General features: G+C 30.7%; 1 protein-coding gene across 1 annotated transcript; it reads right to left on the bottom strand.

Moving 5' to 3' along the window:
* Positions 1 to 12,836: 12,836 nt before the first annotated feature.
* Positions 12,837 to 15,500, bottom strand: LOC143921082 (uncharacterized). Its single transcript, XM_077444208.1, has 4 exons — positions 15,238 to 15,500; positions 13,768 to 13,957; positions 13,573 to 13,695; positions 12,837 to 13,459 (listed from the first exon to the last, which is right to left on the bottom strand). Exons 1-4 carry the CDS (start codon positions 15,346 to 15,348, stop codon positions 13,245 to 13,247), a joined length of 639 nt encoding a protein of 212 aa, XP_077300334.1. The 5' UTR covers positions 15,349 to 15,500; the 3' UTR covers positions 12,837 to 13,244.
* Between the last annotated feature and the right edge of the window lie 330 nt (positions 15,501 to 15,830).

Raw genomic sequence — 15,830 nt, 5'->3', positions numbered from 1 at the left:
ACCGGAACTGAATCTGGATATGGAACTCAAACAGGAATCCGGATTCTGATTAATTGTTATATGCTATATATTCTGATTGTATGTGTATTACTGTATTTCTGATTTCTAATTGTTTATGTATTCCGTATTTCGTTAACGTACACCCGTCGCATTGGAGCGATCTGTAATGACGAGTAATTGATTTGTAAAAATAAAAATAAAATAAAATGTACGTAGTAACAATAGATTAAGTTTTGCGATTATGCAAAAATTCGAACTCGAGATTTTGACTGATTCGAACTCAGAATCGATCACCGATCACGATTTCTTGATCTAGAAAATATGTGTGTGTGTCTGTGTATTTTGGGGATTTTTTGAACAGCGTTAGTCATATCAAACTGTAACTTAGTATCGATACGACGTAAATTTTTTTTAAATTTTAAGTTGATCGGAAATTGTACCTCCCTTATTCCCGAAAATGGTTCCTCCTGTTTTTATTAAGTTTTTTAATTCAATTATTTCCCAAACCGCTAAACAAATCGTACTGATTTGTTTTACATTTCATAGAATTTTTTATACCTTAATATTTTTACCTGAACCGGAAGTAGTACTTTTACTGTAGAGAATCGAGTTTTTTTATGTTTTGTTCAGAAAATTTTTGTTTTATTGAACTGACATTTTATATGTAGGAGTTTATGCTTAATACCAAGTTATGTATAAAATTTGGTAATCATCGTTCGACCGGAAGTGGCAGTTTATTCTTGTTCAATTTTTCTTCCACTATATTTTACGACCCCATAAACATGTGTACTCTTCATGAAAAAATTCAAGTATTCTTCTTATATTTCTCAAAAACAAAGATAAAGTTATGGGTTGTTCACATCCGAATTTTTTTAGTATAGTACACATATGTAGTATGAAATGATTTTCAAACGTACAAATATTGCATTGTACATTACAAGTGCAGCTTTCAAAAAGCAGAATAATCAAATATGACTAATTCATTGTTGTTATTTCTTGCTGCTATTCCAAAGATAATTTTTTTAAATTTGTTCGGTTTATAATATACGCGGCTTTATCAGCGCTGTGCGTTTTTGTTTTACACGAGTGAAAAATATTTCAAGATACACTGAATATGTTGCATATGCATTGAAATATTTTAAAAATTTTGATTTACGAGTATATCTGAATAAATTCTATTTTTCTCGGTGACCGATACCAATCACGTTTATATTTTTTTGCATAGATGTGTACTTAAATATAAGGTGACATACAAAAACACATTTGTATTTTATTTAATAATTTTAATATTAACTAAAACGAATAAATTAAAATTTAGATTAATCTCGTCAGAGCTGCACAGGCTACCATTAAGGCTGCGAGTGCTTGAGTTACTGCACCACCACTGCAAGTCTTACCCATCTGAATGGTGGTTTTAAAGTCTTTATATACAATATTTTCTGCAATAGCTAGACCTTTCAATCCCTCAGCTATTTTCATAAAATCTCCAAAATCTAAGACTGGTCTACTGCTAAGAATCCAGGTGTTACCTGGAAATGGAAAAGGATTTCAATTACACTTTCATTTATTAATTTTATATCGACATAAAGAATACGAAAATCATTTTTTAAATAAAATAATAATAATGGGTGTATGCACTCACTTTTACTTTTCGGGTCGGCGATGGGTTTAATTTCAGATACTTCAGGTACAGTTTTAGGATCTGAACATTCATGAACTACAGCATATTTACCTTCTTCGTACATTATAAACGTATATTTTTTAGCTGCGATACAGAAAATAATAGTTAGATAATGCATTTATTTACTTTCAGGATAAAAAAAAATGAAGCATACCTCCGTCCAACTCGAAATAACCTGCACCTGTTTTTTTAACATTAAGATTCTTTATTTGTTCTTTATTGTCTTTGTAACCCATCACATGTATCTTGTATATGTCACCATCCTTGTCGGATTTGAAAGTAATGCATTCTGATGGGTATGACTTATCTGTTGTATGCGATTGATACCAAGTGATACTCGAAAACTGCAAAAGATCAAATATAGTATATGTATGTTAAATCATTTTCAGGGAAAATTCGCTAGACAAATTTACTCTTTAAAATAGAAATTTTCTTCTATGCATTTTCACTAACTATAAGTTGTTGACTTTGTATATCGTAATCAATTTTTCGCAAAATATAAGCAAACTGAAGGTATTTTATTATAAACGAATATAGTAATTACCATTATAATACATTCGTCTTACTGTTGTATAATAGAAAGAAAGTATAATATCAATATGAAATATTGTTTTTATTTAATTTTCATTACATCTATTTTTAATTTAAATTAAATATTATAAAAGTGCTATGTGCTATTATAAAAGTTGATTGATTATATGATATATATATATATATATATATATATATATATATATATATATATATATATATATATATATATATATATATATATATATATATATAATATATAATATATTTTTATTATTATATAATATATTTATTATATATTAAATAATATATTTTTACTTTATCGTACGTAGTAACAATATATGAAGTGTTGTGATCATGCGAAAATTCGAACTCGAGTTTTTGACTGATTCGAGATCGACTGAGTCGATCACTGATCATGTTTTCGTGATATGGAAAAAATGGTTGTGTCTCTGTATTTTGGGGGTTTTTTTGTACAATTTTTATTTTTATTTTGATTATCGTGACAATTACATGTAATGCTACAACGGTCCGAACAATGAAATAAATAAAAATATAAAATAATTATTCCAATTAGTTTCATTCCACTGGATATTGTGAATATGTTTTTAAGTAATTATTATGAGACGAAGTTTCATATAGAAAATTCACGATTGAAAGGATTAGATATTTAGATTATAAAAAAATTTGCTTCGTTCCAAAGTGATTATTATAGTAGGTACATATTACTTGATAATCTCGTATGAGCACGATATTTTTCATAATTACCTATATCCGTTTTATTATGGATAATTAAACGAATAATAATGTATTTGAAAGGAATAAAATTTTTATTAGAAATGTGCCAAAATGAAAACTATTAAGACAATATTTAGAATACATGGACATTTTGTCGCTGGATAATGATATAAATAAATCAAAGTTTAATATTTTCAGCAAATATGTATAATTATAATGGTTAGAATTGTACATAATGCGAAGAAAGTAAAATATATTAACCTTATCCCAGTTGAAATTTTCTGCAGCTTTTGCAGGCTCGCAAGCGTCGGGAAGTTCACTTTGACCATGAATGGAAACAGCACCGAGAATCACAAGGAATAAACTGAACATTTTTGAATTGCAAATTAATTCAATTGCAAAGTCAAGTAAGTGACTACACTAGTTCGACCCAGAGCGCGAAACTAGGGAATGCTTAATTTTGGCGCATATTTATAGGATTTTTCGTTAGTTATCTATCGACATATCTATGTATGTATGTACTTCTGTATATATGAATATGTATGAAATCTGAATTTGGCTATCGATTTACTTATATATGCGGGAAGACTGATAAAGTAACATTTACAACCATAATATGATATATACGTATCAGTGGCGGCTCGTCCGAAATTTTGTTATAATCAAAACCATGAACATATATATATTGAACATATATATATGCCAGCAGCATAGCTCGGACGTTAAGCTTCTGCTTACCGTCAAGAAGGTGCCGGGTTCTATCCCTGAATGAAAATGAATTTTTCAGAGTATGCTGTTGGTCAGACCTGGATTTGTGACTCCAGGTTGATCGTTTCCTATCAGAGTTTGCCAATTTTCTCTGATTTCATTGTTGAAACGGTTCCCGGAAAAAAAAATTGGCTAAAAATCCTTCCTACCTACTATGTCACCACTATTTGAAAAATTTGATTGATGTACAATAAAAATTTATGTACAATTCATAGATGTCTCGTTAATTTGCGAGTTTTTTCAGTGTCTCGCAATTCAACGACTTATAATAAAAATGCTGTATTTGTATTTGTAATTGGCCAGGAAGGCGCATTGGGATTTACCTGTAAGGCCTTCCTGGTATATATGTAAAATAAAATAAAAAAAAAAAATATATATATATATATATATATATATATATATATATATATATATATATATATATATATATATATATATATATATATATATATAATGTTCATGATTTAAAAAAATTAAAACAATAGCTTATTATAACGTATATATTAATTAATTTGGAAGATAAACTAATTGATCCGACTACAAATGAAGAATTAAAAAAGTGTTTTGAAACCATAACTTCACTTGCGTCCTTTTAGATCAAATTGAAAGCAGAATTCTTCCCAGATATTTAAGAATATGCACTGAAACTCTTTTACCTTTACGAGACTGGTTTCTCAACCATTAGTTTAATAAAGACAAAATATCGTAATAGTGTAAATATTCGTGATCCATTACGTGTGGAATTAATTGTCTTCGATAAAACCACGACTGGACAAGTTATCTGATGACAAAAAAGCTCACGTCTCATTAGTTTTTTTTTCATTTTCATTTTTCATCTTTGTCTAAGTACATACATATATAGATATTGTACTTCTTTGAATTCAACAAAATAAATTTTACTACTTATATTTAATATTATTACTTTATCTATGTTTTTTATTTGTATATATGAACTAATTTTCACTAGTATTCATATATAACTTTTTTATTTAAAAATATGATGTTGGTCCGTGAGAATTACTGAAAAATATTTGCTATAAAAACATTAAGAAATTATTTATATTGGAATTGAACGGAAGGCTGATGGAGGGGATGAAAAGTGGCAGAGTGCGCGAAAGCGACAGCTATTTTACAGTTAGTAGCTTTAACCTTCCACTGGGGGCGGTTGGTTGCTAAACCACCGCGTGGTGTCGTTTTAATAAACAACATGACTGAAAACGCACGTGTTTGATATTCATCTCCACCGCCATTTCCCACCGTGGTCCTGAACAGCGTCATCTGTTGAGGAATTCCCACCACATATATGTATGTATATGTATATATATATATATATATATCATCATCATCATCATCATTTACAGCCATTCGCCATCCACTGCTGGATGAAGGCCTCTCCAGCACGCTTCCACTCGTCTCTGTTTTGCGCAACACTCATCCATCTCATTCCGCACATTTTCCTAATTTCGTTCACCCATCTTCCTTGCGGTCTTCCTTTTACTCTTTTGCCTTCTCTCGGGTACCATTCAAGCACTTCTTTTGTCCACCTTTCGTCCATCCTCCTAGCTACGTGACCCGCCCATTGCCATTTCAATCTCTTCACTCTATCCACTATGTCCACTACCCTTGTCATATTTCTCACCCACGTGTTCCGCTTCCTGTCTTTCCTCGTTATGCCAAGCATACAGCGTTCCATACTTCTTTGAGTGCATTGGATTTTATTTTGCATCTTGGCGTTCAGTGTCCAAGTTTCACATCCATACGTCATCACTGGCAAAACGCATTGATCAAAGATCCTTTTCTTCAGGCAGAGTGGCATTTTTGATTTAAAAACAGCATTCATCCGTCCAAATGCACTCCACCCTAATTTCATACGTCTCTTTATCTCTTCATTTTTACTACCAGACATGTCAATTATTTGACCTAAATATAAATAATTATTTACTACTTCTACTGGTTTATCATCTAAGGGGATGCTATCAGGCATGCAATAACTATTGAACATTAGTTTAGTCTTATCTACGTTAATTTTTAATCCTACTTTTCTACTTTCCCTGTCCAGCTGTGTTAGTCTGATAAGTAGGTCAGCTGAATCACGAGCTACTAAAACTATATCGTCTGCGAACCGAAGGTGACTCAAAAAGCGACCATTGATGCTTACTCCGGCTGTATCCCAATCCAATTTCCTGAAAACTCCCTCAAGCACCGCATTGAATAACTTGGGCGAGATTGTATCTCCTTGTCTTACTCCTTTTCCTATGCTAAATCTATCTGTACCTGAAAAAATTTTAACCGAAGCTGTGGCATTCTTATATATTGCAGCTAACAGTCCCACATAGGGTTCCGGCACTCCCTGTGTTTTTAGAGCGTTAAGTACTGCATTATGACTAACTGTATCGAAGGCTTTCTCATAATCGACGAAACCTAGGCACAATGGCCGTTGATATTCGTTGGCGCGCTCGATTAGTTCGCCAACTACTTGGAGGTGGTCCATTGTGCTGAAATTTGCCCTAAACCCTGCCTGCTCTATAGGTTGGTTCTCGTCGAGGATATTCTTCAGCCTTTCTGTAATAACCTTCGTGAAGAGCTTGTAGACCGCTGAAAGTAGACTAATGGGTCGGTAGTTCTTGATATCGCTTTTGTCGCCTTTTTTGTGTATTAAAATGATAGTTGCGTTATTCCATCCTTCTGGTATAGCTTGGTTCTGGATGCATTTGCTGAAAAGCCTAGCTAAGATATTAATTAGGGGGGGGCCGCCACATTTTAGTAAGTCAATGGGAATATTATCTTCCCCTGGGGTTTTACCGTTCTTTGCAGTTTTTAGCGCGGCCTCTACTTCGCTAGGCAATACTGCAGGAACCCTTTGGCCGTGTGTCGATTCCAGAGCGGGGAATTGGCCGTTGTCGTTCTCGTATAGTTTTGCATAGAACGTGTAAACTCTGTCTATGATTTCTTCTCTATTCCTAATTATTACTCCGCTCTCTGATCTGATTGCGATCATTTGGTTTTTGCCTAAGAAAAGATCCTGTTTGCACTTTTTCAGGCTACGGTTATTCTTAATGGTATTTTCTATTAGCTTGCTGTTAAAATCCCTGACATCCCTGACTATTCTCTTTTTAATTTCCTTATTTACTAGATTGTATTCTTGCTTATTATTATCCCTATCTAAATTCCTTTTATGCTTAATTAGGTTTTTTGTTTCCGCTGAAATTTTGCTTAATTTAATCTGTTTCCTGAATCCACCTAATTTCTTACCTGTTGAGGTAAGAACCGAACTAATTACAGTGTTCAATTCCTCGATGTCTGCTTCTGGGTTTAATTTCCCGTATCGATTTCCAAGTTCGAGTTCGAATTCCTTTTTCCTAGACCTTAGTTGAGCGAAATCTGAAGAGTTACTGCATCCTTTTATTAATTTCCTACGTTCGCAATTTATATTAATGGCCATCTTGGCACGGACTAATCTGTGATCGCTACCTATATCTACTTTACTTAAAACACTAACGTCTTTAACGGAGTGCAGGGCATTTGTTAGGATGAAATCGATCTCGTTTCTGTCTCCTTTAGGACTCTCTCAAGTCCACTTATTGTTGGTGTTTTTCCTGAAAAATGAATTAGTGATAAAGAGCCTGTTGTGTTCTGCGAATTCTATGAGGCGATCGCCTCTGTCGTTTCTTTGGCCGGTACCAAAATTGCCTACTGCTCTTTCTGTATTTGCCTTTTGTCCTATTTTTGCGTTAAAGTCGCCCATGATTATTTTAAAGTGGTGACGGCTATTATCGTATGCGTCCTGTATTTTTTCGTAGAAGTCTTCTATTTCCTCGTCTGGGTGGCTAGATGTGGGGGCGTACACTTGGAAGATTTGACAAGTGTACCTGCTCGAGATTCTTAATACTATATAGCATATACGTTCCGATATGTCGCTTATTTCTATAATATTTCTTTCTATTCTCTTATTGATAAGAAACCCTACTCCTCCTATTCTACCATTTGGTAGCCCTCTCCAGTAGAGACAGTTACCACTTTTTAGGATTATTTGGTTTTGCTGTTTTCGTCTTACTTCACTAAGTCCTACTATATCCCATTTGATATTTTCTAATTCATTCTCTAATGCAAGCACACTTCCTTCACTCGATAACGTTCTTACATTGTACGTGGCTAAATACAGGTTTCTATTAGCTAAGCTATCATCCATCGTCACTCTTACCTTGTTGGAGGTTTGGATATTATTTTTCTCGCATTTATCCAAGATGTGTTGAGAAAAAGGCGGTACTTGAGAGAGATTTCCATTCAAGGAGTGAGTTCTTACCGCCATAGACTCTTCTCTGTGGTCAGCTTTGACAGATAGTCATCCTAGGTATCACTTGGATCACTTATGAGTTATTACATGCCATTTAACAGGGTAACTTTGTAAGTGAAAGTAGTTAGTTATGATAATAATAGATTAGCAATTGTTATACTACTTTTTTATAGATCTTTATCGTGAGACGACTCTTTGGAGACAACGGATTTATATATGTGAGTGCGGTTTTTCAATTTAATATTTTAATAATAACTTTAGTAAAGAATATAAAATTACACGAATTACTTTAATATAATTTAAATATGAAAAAGAACTGATAGACAGTTGGGAAACACCGTTTCTGTTTGCTATTATTCTATTAAGTAAAGTTCGTTAAAGATTTTTGGCTGAAAGCAATTATGTGGAAGATTTATTGCTTCTGTGGGACCGACTGAAGGACCCTTTTTTTGTATTCAGGTAAGGAGATGTATCTCGTTCTTATATTTTTTTTGCTCAGATTTGACACAAAAATTAGCACAAAATTTTTCGAAATAACTGATATAAAACCGCTTTTTACGACCGATTTGCTGTTTATTTTTACACTTAAATTATACTAGGATGCAATTAGTAAAATAAGTGATTAGATGGTTAAGTTTTTAGATTAAATTTCGTGCAATAGCCGGGTTTAAGCGAGTAATAGCGGGAAGAACGCAGAAGCACGTCTATATATATATATACATATACATACATATATGTGGTGGGAATTCCTGAACGGATGACGCTGTTCAGGACCACGGTGGGAAATGGCGGTGGAGATGAATATCAATATTTTCAGGAATCGTTTCAACAATGATCACATAAAATTGGCAAACTCTGATAGAGAAACGATCGATTTGGAGTCACAAAACCCCCAAATATAACCATAATTTTTTTGGCGGATCGAACCAGTGATCGCAGTGGTGCTAAATATGTATATACGCTACCATTAAGCCAATCTGCTGGCTAAATATTAAAATTTTGATAGTTTAAGTAACCAAACCATGACCTAAACTATGTATTTGGTGAATATAAAAAGTATCAAAAACAAAATTCGACAATGAAACATACGTACATAAATATGTACATACATACACGTTGACGTGCTATGAGATCATTTTCGATACAGATTGAGCGCAAATGTAGGGAAACTCACACAAGACAAGAATTCTACATACTTCCGGTTGTCGAATTTTTTTTATTACTAAATAACACTATACAGATATATTATCAACATGAAATATCAATAATATAGAAATATTTTTTTATAAAAAAGTATTACTTCCGGTTTACGATTTCTAACCAAAACCTTATCAACGCTAAGTTAGCACATAAATAACACAAATAAATATTATCAGCTTGATACGTTCAGTGGCGCGGAAAAAGTCGTATATTCACGATATTTTTGACGTTTCTAAGAGGAAAAAATTCCACTACTGGTTGATTAAATTTGATGATTTTTTTTTTCATCATATACATATGTACATGAATTTGCTTATGAAGAGCACACATATTTAAAACGACGTAAAAAAACAGCGTAAGAGAAATCGAACAAGAGTAAACCGCCACTTCCGGTGAAATCATAACGGTTTCAGTGAAATCATAACCAGTAACATTTTCTAGGTTGGTTTTATTCATTTAAGATTAGATTGTTAAGGTTGGTATTTCGTAAAGGTTAGGATAGGTTAGGTTTAGTAAGGGTAGGCCCTATTCATTAGGTTGTTAGGGTTAAATTTATAGAGTTAAACGTTGTAAATTCATTGTTTGATACATTTTCACTGTTTGAATTGGTGAAAATATATTTTTACGAATGAAAATATATTTTCACTTGAAATATGGTTTCACTGTAACTGCCAGCAGCATAGCTCGGTCGTTAAGCTTCTGCCTAACACCGAGAGGCGCCGGGTTCGATCTCATGAGCTGACCTCGATTGAAAAGAATTTTTCTGAGTGTATCTGTAGTGCTGCTGGTCAGACCTGGGTATTTGTGACTCCAGGTCGATCGTTTCCTATCAGAGTTTTCCAATTTTCTCTGATTTATTTGTTGAAACGGTTCCCGATTAAAATTGACTATAAACCTTCCTACCTACTATGTCACCACTATTTGAGTATGATTAATGTACAATAAAATTTATCTACAATTCATGTCTCGTTAATTTGCGAGTTTTTCAGTGTCTCGTAATTCAGCGACTTGTACATATAATAAAAAAAATGCTGCAATGTTTGTAATTGGCCGACATATTTCTTTTAATTTTTTTTATTTAAAAACATGATATGCCATAACCCAGTGGTTCTTAACCGGTGCACGAAATAGTGAAAATAGGATTCATTCGTTTCATAAATGAAAACATAATAGTGAATCAATACCTATGTATGCTGCAAAGAACTTGTAGAGCGTACGACAGGACACGACGTTTTTGATTCTATTTCTTCATATTTAGAACAATTTCAAATATCATGGGCGTTATGTGTAGGAATTTGTACGGATGGAGCTCCGTCAATGGTAGGCTCATTTAAAGGATATTTTTACTGTTGCAAAGACAAAAAACCCTAATTTAGTAAAACCTCGATTATCTGGATTATTGAAAACAAACATAAATTTTATGACTTTGAAAATGAGTCAGTTGTTTTCAAAATTCAATACTCAAAGGACATTTGTTTCTTTGATCGTAAATTTGATTGCGATTTAAATATTTATTTATAATATTAGCAATATGGAAAAGAAAACGTGTATTGTTATTAAAAGGCAAATTAGAATAATCAATGCTTTAAAAAGCGGTGTTTCAGGACGTTTTTAGTCAAATAAATATAGTATTTGAAAGTCGACGATCTCGGATATAAAAAAAATTTGTGAACATTCAAACAAGTGAAAAATTATGAAGTTTACTGATTCTTTAATGTCAGAAGATGGAACCTCAGAGCGTAAGGTTATGAAAAAATCAGGAAATGAAGAAGTCGAAGAGTGTATTTTTATGTGGTTCATTCAAAAACGATTGTCTGGGCAGCCAATATCTGGTCCATTATTGTGTGAAAAGTATTCGCGATTTAGCAGATTCAAGAAGAACAGCTAACTTAAAGCAAAATCGATAATTGAATTTCTTAATAAAGAATAATTTAATAATTGATCTTCATGTTATTATATACTAGTAGTTTTACTACCCGGCTTCACTCTGTTTTTGTAATATAAACCGCTTAAACATGACTAATCTAATAGTAAACATTTTATTAAATTTATTTGAATAGTTTTATTTCAGTTAAATCTATTTGAATATTCATTTGTTTTTCGACGAACCAACAATAGTTACAAAGTTTTTTTCTAAATTATACCTACATGTACATATATTAGATTATTGAGAAACCGAGCTCACACAAATATGATGTTGAAAACTGCAACAAAATGTTTGGTGCCCTCATGTAGAAAACTGGACAGAAATCCTAAATTCCTGCATACTCATTTTGGAAAATTGAATTTTTAATGAAACCAATTTTTATACTGCTAAGTACGAAATTCCACAGCTCAATGTATCAATCTAAAATACGAGGTAGTTTTATAAATCTTTTTTTTAAATCTTATTTAGGTTGATACTCAATGTATCAACGTTTCAATCTTATTTAGATTGATTCTCAATGTATCAAAGTTTTATAAATCTTATTTAGGTTGATACTCAATGTATCAACCTAAATAAGACTATATCAAATATTCGACCTAATATTTCTGAAATCTGTACAATTTGAGAAGCTCAGGAATCACATTAATTGATTTTTACATCAAATAAATTTCATTTTGTTTATTTAAAGTAAGTTAATTTTAGTATTTGTATATATCTTTGTTCCGTATTTGTATATGTTTTTTCTTTATTTTTTTTTTCTTTAACTGTTATGCAATTTGTTTAATTTGGCCGTTTAATTCTGGTGCACCGCCATTTTTTCTCACGATAAAAAGTGCAACGTGACTTCGAAAAGGTTAAGAACCATTGCATAACCCATGCGATGATATTTCAGTTAGTGTATAAAATTTTAATATTTCTTTTACATGTAAAAAAAATTCAATCTGATTCGGTTAGTGGCTTGGGAGATATTGAATCCAAAAACTTAAAAAAAGAGGAGGTACCATTTCATGTCAACTTAAAAATTTGAAAAAAAATTTACATCGTAAATTGATAATTTCAGTAACCGATAAGTATCAGCTTAATAGGACTAAAGGTGTTCCCCAAAATCCCCAAAATACACAGACCCACATACTAACAGACAAAAAACACAAAAAACACACATTTTTTCTAGTTCATGAAAGAATGAATTTTCGCATGATCACAAAACTAAATATATACTACGATGTCTGAATTACTTAAATCGATAAGATTTAAAAAAAAAAATTCCTAAATAAATTTTTGGTCTTCTTAATTTTTGCAACTAGTGAATTCCCTCTGAAATTATAGTATGACATGACTTGTTTTGACATGTCATTTATAATTATGTTTTGAACAATTTTACTCACTTTCAGCTTGTTGTGAATTTATGTACCTTCACGCTTATTTTTTGGCCTAATTTGACCGGACTATTATTCACCAATCACCACTCATACGTATATTTTACAATATAGGGTGGTTCTTGATGGAGGAGATACCTACAAAATCGCAGTATATATTTTTTATATTTTCGACTATGTATGTATGTATGTATGTATGTATATAAATATTTTAGGAAATTATCAAAGTTTCATCTGGTAAATATAATTGGAAAAAGGCATGGTAATTGATCAATAACTTTAAATGAAGTATAAAGTCGGTAGGTAAATAAAATAAAAGGCCAGTGATTTCGGGTCTGTAATTATTATAATAAATGGTCAGTTATATATGTACATATGTACATATACATATATATGTGCACTTCAGGATTAAATATTCAACGCTGGATGCTTTAATTACAATAAAAGTCAGTTTATTTTGACAGTTTGCCGTCAAAATCACGTTTTTTTTCTGCTAAATAAAATATTTTAAGGTACCTACACTATTGAATACGTTGCAGATGCATTGAAATATTCTAAAAATTTAAATTTGTGTCTGAATAAATTCTATTATTCACGGTGAATGTTATATTGTGATTGTGAATAGACGTGTACTTTATTATAGAAATAATATCACAAGGAGACATACAAAAAACACATTTGTATTTTATTTAATAATTTTAATATTAACTAAAACGAATAAATTAAAATTTAGATTAATCTCGTCAGAGCTGCACAGGCTACCATTAAGGCTGCGAGTGCTTGAGTTACTGCACCACCACTGCAAGTCTTACCCATCTGAATGGTGGTTTTAAAGTCTTTATATACAATATTTTCTGCAATAGCTAGACCATTCAATCCCTCAGCTATTTTCATAAAATCTCCAAAATCTAAGACTGGTCTACTGCTAAGAATCCAGGTGTTACCTGGAAATGGAAAAGGATTTCAATTACACTTTCATTTATTAATTTTATATCGACATAAAGAATACGAAAATCATTTTTTAAATAAAATAATTATAATAGGTATATGTACTCACTAATGCTTTTCTCGTTGGCGATGGGTTTAATGACTCCAGCTACTTTAGGTACTTCAGGATCTGAACATTCATGAACTACAGCATATTTACCTTCTTCGTACATTATAAACGTATATTTTTTATCTGCAATACAAAAAAAAAAATCGTTAGATGCATTTATTTACATTCAGTATAAATAAAAAAAATGAAGCATACCTCCATTCAACTCAAAATCAGCTGTGCCTGAATTTGTAACTTTAAGATCTTTCATTTGTTCTTTATTTTCTTTGTAACCCATCACATGTATCTTGAGTGTTTCACCATCCTTTACGGATTTGAAAGTAATGCATTCTGATGGGTATGACTTATCTGTTGTATGCGATTGATACCAAGTGATACTCGAAAACTGTAAAAGATAAAATATAGCATAAACATATGTATGTATATAAAAAAAACATTTCCAGAAAACATTCGCTACACACATTTCATGTTTAAGATACATAATTTATTCTATGCATCTTGAATAATTATTAGTTTTTGACTTTGTATATCGTAATCAAATATGCACAAAATGTGATCAAGCTGAAGGTATTTTATTATAAACTAATATATAAATTTTAATTATAATACATTCGTCTTACTGACGTATGATAGAAAGAAAGTATTATATTAATATGAAATATTGTTTTTATTTTATTTTATTTATATCTATTTTTAATTTAAATTACAAATTTAAATTAAAAGTATGCAAAAAATATTTTTATATTTAGATGTGCTATTATTAAAGTTTATTGATTATATGCTAATTAATGTTTAAGCTACTGTATTGTATTTTTTTTGTATAGTTTTTATTTTTATTTTGATTATCGTGACAATTTATTGTAATGCTATTATTACAATGGTCCGATAAATAAAATAACTAAAAATATAAAACAATTATTCTAATTTGTTTCATTTCAATGGATATTGTGAATTCGATTTTAAGTAATTATTATTAAAAGAAGTTTAATATAGAAAATGTACGATTGAAGGGAATACATAGATATTTAGATTATAAAAAATATTTTTAACTTCGTTTTAAATTGGATAATATAGTAGTTTTTCATAATTAGCTGTAAGAATTGTAAATAGGTTTTTGAGCTCATTTTCCTATTATGCTGTACATTAACATTAGGATAAAGTAATACTATGATTTACTAACAAAGTTAATTAAATTAAAATTGTAAAATAGAAAATGATCAGTAGATCATTAGCTGTTAAAAAAAAAAATATATATATATATATACACATACGATGTATTGTAAACATTATTTTTTTTAATAAAAAAATAAAAAGCATTTAAAAATCAAAAAATAGTTATCTGTGACCGTTTTTTATGGATAATTAAAAGAATATGAATTTATTTGAAACTACATATATATAAAAAAATTATTAGAAATGTGCCAAAATGAAAACTATTAAGAATATTCATATGTACATGGACATTGTGGAGCTGGAAAATGCAAATTTTAATATAATATAAATATAAAAATAATCAACTAATATATTAAAGTTTGATATTTTCGGCAAATATGTATAATTAGTTAGTTAATTATAAAATAAATCAAAGTTTAATATTTTCAGCAAATATGTATAATTATAATGGTTAGAATTGTACATAATGCGAAGAAAGTAAAATATATTAACCTTATCCCAGTTGAAATTTTTTGCAGCTTTTGCAGGCTCGCAAGCGTCGGGAAGTTCACTTTGACCATGAATGGAAACAGCACCGAGAATCACAAGGAATAAACTGAACATTTTTGAATTGCAAATTAATTCAACTGCAAAAATAGGAACCACACTTGCTCGACCCAGAGCTCGATACTAGAGAGTGCTCTGTTTTTAGTGCTCATTTATAGGATTTTTAGCCAGTTATCTACCGTTAAATTTGCGAAATATAAATCTTGGACAGAGATTGAATATAATCAGTGCTTTGATATCGATAAAAGTTTACTGATTAACTTACATTTACAAATGTGACATGATACATGTATTATCCAAATACATACAAACACATGTATGTACAAATGAACATGTATTTTTATTTTTTTAAGTATTTTACTGTTCATGTATTATGTTTACAATACAAACTTATGTCTCTTTTAATAGCTTTATATCTTTATATCTTTTAATGATTTATTATTTGTGTATAAAGCATAACATAAAAAAAGATTTTATTTTTTTCAAATATACATATGCATGTATATTTTTTCTAATCTATAGACTATAACGCAATCTAA

Source organism: Arctopsyche grandis, chromosome 13 (genome assembly GCF_051622035.1).
Source record: "Arctopsyche grandis isolate Sample6627 chromosome 13, ASM5162203v2, whole genome shotgun sequence".
In the NCBI taxonomy this organism is placed as follows: Eukaryota; Metazoa; Arthropoda; class Insecta; order Trichoptera; family Hydropsychidae; genus Arctopsyche; species Arctopsyche grandis.
The sequence above is the reverse complement of the archived record's forward strand: the minus strand, read 5'-3'. Positions and strand labels throughout refer to the sequence as shown.